General features: G+C 46.3%; 1 protein-coding gene across 2 annotated transcripts in view; it reads right to left on the bottom strand.

Moving 5' to 3' along the window:
• Nucleotides 1–3,442: 3,442 nt before the first annotated feature.
• Nucleotides 3,443–6,616, bottom strand: part of LOC142590439 (clotting factor C-like) — a 54,421-nt gene continuing 51,247 nt past the window's right edge. For both annotated transcript variants that reach the window (XM_075702548.1, XM_075702560.1), the window contains 2 exons: nt 6,436–6,603; nt 3,443–5,076 (listed from right to left, as the gene is read on the bottom strand). In XM_075702548.1, coding sequence (XP_075558663.1) covers nt 4,723–5,076; nt 6,436–6,603 — 522 coding nt within the window. In that variant the 3' untranslated portion in view covers nt 3,443–4,722. The remainder of the gene's footprint in view (nt 5,077–6,435; nt 6,604–6,616) is intronic.

Genomic DNA, 6,616 nt, shown 5'->3' with positions numbered 1-6,616 from the left:
CCACAGTTATTTCCTTAAAGGAGCCCCCTTGAATGCTGTTAACTCCTACAAATACCTTGGCATTAATATTACTAACGACCTATCCTGGAACATGCACGTTGATTACGTAACCCGCAATGCTAACCGCACTCTTGGCTACTTGCGCCGAAACTTTTCCAAAGCGCCGTCTTCCTTAAAATTAATTCTTTATAAAACTTTAGTCCGTCCAAAACTAGAATATGCATCCAGCATCTGGGACCCCAGTCAATCCATACTAATCGCTTCCCTGGAATCTGTTCAGAATCGTGCAGCCCGGTTTATTCTATCAAATTATTCCCGCTACGCTTCTGTATCCACTATGAAGAACACACTAAACCTGCCTGATCTGTCTTTACGTCGTAAATTTCTTCGTCTCTGCCTCTTTCACAAAATCTATCATCAAAATGAAGTGTTAAAAAGCAGTCTTTTTCTTCAACCGACGCACATTTCATCGCGTGTGGACCACAAGTACAAGGTTGGTGTGCCATTTTGCCGAACCAACTTATATAATTATTCTTTCATTCCAAAAACCAGTGCAGAATGGAACCACCTTCCTGCATCCATCGCTGCCATTATCGACACTAAGTTCAGAAGTGCCATTGAAGGTTACTTATTTTGTTAACTTGTATTTTCATAAATTGTATTATTGCACACTTGTATATGTATTACCCACTCCTTTCTGTAATGCCCTCGGGCTCTGAAAGTATTTGTAATAAATAAATAAATAAATAAATAAACGTGCGAGCCCAGAGGGGACGTAGATAGAATTGCAGAGAGGAGGGAGGAGAAGAGGCAGTTCTTATACAGGTACGTGTTGAGCAACGTATCGGGAGTTTTTCATGTTGCACTACAATTATCTCATTGACGTTCTTGCCACTTTCGGGAGGGGGGGGGGAGTGTCATGCTTTCTCTTTGGATGTCTTCACTCGGGTTCAGCCACAGGGACGCCTTTATTGCAAATTCACAACTTTTGGGACACAAAACATTTACGTAATTAAATTTCTTAATTCATCCATTGATATGTTTAAATTTTATTTCACGATTTTAATTTATCAGAAAACTTATAGCTTTCTTCTCATTTCAACATTTTCCCCCTCATCCACGCTGGTTACAATCTTATTCAAAACACGTCTAAAATCGCCTGCTTCTTGGTCAATATCCGTAGCGGCTATAGAAGTCATTTTGTGAAACGACTGTGGGTATGCGCCACAACCACTCAGGTCAACAACAACAACAAGATCGGCGCGCACAAGCTTGTCGGCAAGCTGCTTGTGCTACGGGATTCAGTGACGATGGATGCTGTGCTCCTACCACTCTCTGTGCTCGGCAGTTAACGCGCCTGAGCAGTCGAGTCTGTGCTCGCGTCCACGATTTGCTATGCCGTTGCCGAGGAGGCCACTGAAATCATACTGGGCCGCGATTTTGTAGCGATGCCTTTTCCTATGCTATACCTTTTAGCGCTTTTTTTTTTGCACTTTGCCAGCAGTCAGAGTAACGATCCGCCAGCGTTATCAACAGGATCAGCAAGCCGTGAATGGGGGATGATAAGAGTAGCCTAGAATCCAGCGGCAGTCATCGCTACCAAATCGCGACACTGGCGTCCACGACCGACTATCGTGCTGCCAGCAACATTGCTGCGTTGCTGCCTGCGCGCGGGAACGGTGACGGGTCGCTAACTGAAGACAAGTGACTTCTAAAAGAAACAGCGTTGAAGCCTCGCGATCATCGTCTCGCGACAGGGACAAAGTCTGTCAGTGGTCCTTTAGTATCTACCATGACTAAGGCGTATATTGCACGCACTGAGCGCGTCTTGCGGATGTCCTAGAACAGTTGATGCAAGAGTGTCATACGTACGAACACTTACTAATTGTGTCATACCCATATGTTTCGTCATTCAGTTCGTGTTCAACTCCTGGGGCCTTATAACGTACAACTATTCCAATATGTTTTACTCCAATCTTCTGGCGCCAAATTTGCGTAACCGCTGACGCAAGCATCGGGCGGTGACCCACAGGGTTGTCTGAACAGACCAATCAAACGCTCTCCTCGATCATAGAAGGTCACTTTTGTTTGCTTGAAAAACGAATAACCTTGCCTACATTGAGCGGCTTGTCGTATCTAATTGGCTGACAAGAGGCGAGGAGCACACTCAAGTGGAGAGAGATTCGATGGGGCCGAGCCGCTGCACTGAAATTCGATGACCGGATGAAGAGGGTGGTGCCGGCGTCTGCGATTGGTCCGCTTTCCTTCCCTTAGCTTGCGGTGGCTGATCGAAAATCGCAACGGAAGCTCAAGAATGACACTACAACGGATCCTCAACAAAGAAGCGTTTGTAGAACGAGGTCGTGAACGTGCTGAAAGTGCTCGAAAACGTTACACGGCCACGCAGAAAGTTTCATTATACGCAAATAATCTCATGCTCTCCGGCAGGTGCGAGTAGCCAGTGCCTGAGTGAGTGGCAGCAGCCATCTTTTATTCCTTTCAGAACGGGGCAGCCTGGAGCCTATTCAGAATATAACTCAGTTTTGTTCGGCATATTAATGCATCTTTAACGCGTACACGTCACTTTGACGCGGTGAGTTCTCGCGGTTTCTTGACGTCGCGTTACAGGCAGATGAAGTGGGTGCAGCCCGAAAACTCTTGACCAATAGCCGAGGGCTAAGGTTGGAAAGGTGTCGAATCAGAAACAACTATTTTTCTTTTGTTCGGTCAAATCATGCATAATCAGTGTGTTCACGTCATATCAGATGGGGAGCTGTCGCGGCTTTCCTGACGTCGCGTGACAGACAGGCGAAGTGGGGGTGGTCCAAAAAAAGTTTTCGACCAATCACGGAGGGCTGATTGCAGAATTGGAATAGATAAGTTTGGTATAGCTTTACGTTTTAGCGCCCCTGCTGCGAGCGATAAAATTGTCTTTGCTCGTTTCTCTTGTGTCTCCTCTTTGTGTCCGAGTCGAATTAACACATGTAGATAAGCAGCTAACGACGAGACCGTGCTCTCTAAGCGCAGGATTCTCTGGTGTAGCATCGATATATATTGCGCTGAACGGCGCAAGGCTTGACGCATAATAATTCCCCGGCTATCGCTTCACTTCAGCACATTACGGATTAAACCGCAATTTCTCTTTCACTTCTTTTTAAATTTCTTGCAAAGTACTGTGGAATTCTCGCAACGCACACCGGTGGACTCCAAAGCAACTATAATATTAGGGGAGTGAGTGAAAAATGCTGTTTTGCCCATGGGTAGAAATCGAGTCTGTCTCAACATTTCATGGCTTTATACGCACTGTTAATCTCGTGCGAAATATTAGCCCCCTACTTTGTCTTCGCACACTCAAGTCAACCATGATTTCGTGACAGCATAATGTCTTTTGCATTTGGTCAAAATGAAAGACAGAAGGAAAGAAGAAACCATGGCCATACGGAAGCAGTTCCCGTTGTAGTTTATTTCAAAGACACTTTTTAAGGAAATCAACATTTTAGGACATTTAAGTTTATATTCTCTTAAGGGCGATTTACTATCCGCGTAGTTGTGTCTCATGCATTTGGCGTATGCAGGACGCTTGCGGGTGAAGGAACCTTTTGTTTTTATGACTAGCAGAATGCATTACGCCGCCAGGCACAGTTCGTGTCAGATCAAAATTGGACAGCGTGTGAATAAAAATATTACACAAAGTTGTATGTACGTTCAGAATCTGGGTGACTTTGTTTTCCCCTACATTTCATCGAAATAACCTGTGTGGTTTAAAATGACTTAGGTGATAAAAGTGACTTAGTGTAAAAAGCACAAGAAGAGCTTCTAGGCATATAAATGCCTCGAGTGGCACATGAACATTCACAGGACTGCACAAGTAAATTTCTGCAAACCTTGGGCAATAATACTGCGAACTTTACAGCTTAACGTGTGCAATTGCGATTATCTCTCGTCAGAGTATTGCGCGAGTGCTTTGATAAATTTGTGCACCAAGACCTACCCGTCCCTTGGCAAGAACACGTATAGGCACCTTAAAACTAGAGTTTGTTTTTGTTTATTTGTTTGTTTTCATTTTCTTGGGGGGGGGGGGGAGTGGTCAAAGTAATAGAAGGTGCACCTCACTCCGAACTAAGTATTGAAGTTTAGATCGACAGTCGTAGAAATTCATTTAAAAAAGAAAAGTAGGCGTACAGACACGGCCACAAGTAGAAGGAAACGGCGTTTGTGTTGTCCGTTTCTACTCTTGTCCGTGTCTGCACGCCTGCCGCTTTCAACCACGAGCAAAGTATCTTCTTGTCGCAAGTCCATGAAGCCACCGCTCTATTTTCGTGTCGGAAAATACAAAAATCGTTCCTGGTTGTTTCACCGAGCAAAATATACAGCTCCCACATCTCTGTTTTGAGCGCAACTTAAGGTCAGACGCCATAAGAATAACAACGCATTGTGGGACAAACGCGTTACTGCAACTCGGTGTGTAAGCAAAGGTTCGAAGCTTTTGCGTGCGGATGCCGAAGCGAAATAAAAGAAAAGAGTAAAAAAGAAAAAGAAAAGCGAATTCCTTCATCATTCGGACATCGCAAGTAAAAAACGAATCAGTCTATTGTCAGTCCGGGTTCCCTGGAGACAATTCGTTGGGAGACAGCGAACAAAATTTGCTTGCGCGCTCAGAGCCGTCCCATGCAGCGTCTCCGACACGTGCATCGTCCGGGCCAACAGAAGCGGGGGTGGCGTTCAGACGAACTGCTTGATCCAGGGAAGGAAGGCGAAGACCCTGGTGAATCCGCCGTACTGGTTGGCCACCGCACACCCGGATGGGCTGCCCCAGCTGACAACACCCTCGAGGATCCAACGGCGCTCGGTAGTGACCGAGTCGTCGATGAACACCATGGGGCCACCCGAGTCACCGCTACACGCGTCCGAGGTGGCATTGGCGTGGCCCGCGCAGAACATGGCCTCGGACACTGTAAGCGGCACGCCCGCACGCTCGTACGCTTCCTGGCACTTCTCATTCGCCACCACGGGCAGCACGGCCTCGCTTAGCACGTCTGCGTAGTCGCCGCTCTCTGTAAGGCCCCAGCCGGTCGCCTGGAGAGACGTCGTGCGCACGATGTTAGTCGCTGCTTTAAAGGGACACTAAAGCCAAACAATAAATCAGTTTAGACTAATGAAGCATTGTTTGAGAACCCTGCAGGCAGTCATTTCAAAAAAATAGTTTGATTATTAGATCATAAAATGAAGGTCCAAGCATCAGTATTTGAATATTCGCGCCGAAACCCCAGCGCCGCTACGTCAGCGTGACGTCAGGGATTCCAAAGTATGTTTTCACATTTGGTCCGCGTTGGCTGGAAAAGGTTCCCGAAACTTGCCATGTTTAATATTTGGTTCCTTTAGAACACAATGTAGTCAATCTGTACGGCTATATATAATTAGTAGGCCCTAGAAGATGCCATAAAAATCCAAGACGTCACAGCCCCCAGGTGCGGGAACTTGAGTAGGCGTCGCCACCCGTATTTCGTTCTTGCGCTTTTTTTTTTTGTCTTACAAAACGTCTTATCGCTGTAAGAGTGGTGTTTTTGGTGTTGTGAAACGGTAATTTACTAATGCAGAAGAAATCATTCTTCACTTTAGTGTCCCTTTAATCTATAAAATCCGCTGGCCTCTCTCATTTAATATTACTATGAATGAAATGGGCTTAGATGAAGTTGTCTCAGTGACCGCAATCTGGTGCCGACTCCCCTTTGTCGCTCAAAAATATGACAATAAATTGGAAGTTATCAAACAAGTTCGGTAGCACATAAAAATGAGATTTACGCCCTCAGGATAAGAACACAAGATGTACCGCAGAGCACGGTTCAAATTTTTGAGGGCCGCAGAAATGCATGATAATTAAACTTTTGTCTGTCGCTTGCGGCACATTGCTGTGGTACTGTGACCACTGGCTGTGTTCCGCTACGTGCCATCTGCTTCAAATTGCCGGTCCGGGTTGCGTCCAGCTAGCATGATCTTTGCGACAGCTAATTGCAACGATACAGCTTTGATCACTCCCTCGTTTTAGCTTGACGTGGCTTCAATTTTGCCATGTTTTCTCGTGCTGAATGGTTCGCTTGTAGTCTTTGTGCAAGCTTCGCCAGAGGGCGCATGTTCCTCTCTCTACTTAATGTAGCGCTCAAAGACGTAAACAAAATTCGAGAAAAAAAAAGGTACTTGACCCGACTGGTACATTATTCCGAACGGTGGAACACAACTTGAAAACGGCACAAACTAGAGCAAACGCACACTGACTTACAGCCTCAAAGGGTGCAAATGAGTGCGCCTTGAGGGAATGTATGTTTCCTGAAGTTCGAAGTCAGCACTCTGTGCACATGTGTCTGATCATGTTCGTTTCGTCTGCCAAGCTTCGCTCCGAGCTCGACACAGTAAGAGCATTGCCGCGCGTGCGCTTACCACTCCCAGTTTTCCTTCCTGTAGGTGGACCCTGGCCGATCGGTCCGTGGGCAGACAGACGGGCCTCACGCGAGGCGTCAGCTCCACGGCCTCCTCCAGTTGCAGCAGCGCGATGTCATTGTCGTACGAGGTGGGATCGTAATCAAAGTTCACGTGGATCTCTGCAACCTGCGAAGTATTC

Source organism: Dermacentor variabilis, chromosome 1 (assembly GCF_050947875.1).
Source record: "Dermacentor variabilis isolate Ectoservices chromosome 1, ASM5094787v1, whole genome shotgun sequence".
NCBI lineage: Eukaryota > Metazoa > Arthropoda > Arachnida > Ixodida > Ixodidae > Dermacentor > Dermacentor variabilis.
The sequence above is the reverse complement of the archived record's forward strand: the minus strand, read 5'-3'. Positions and strand labels throughout refer to the sequence as shown.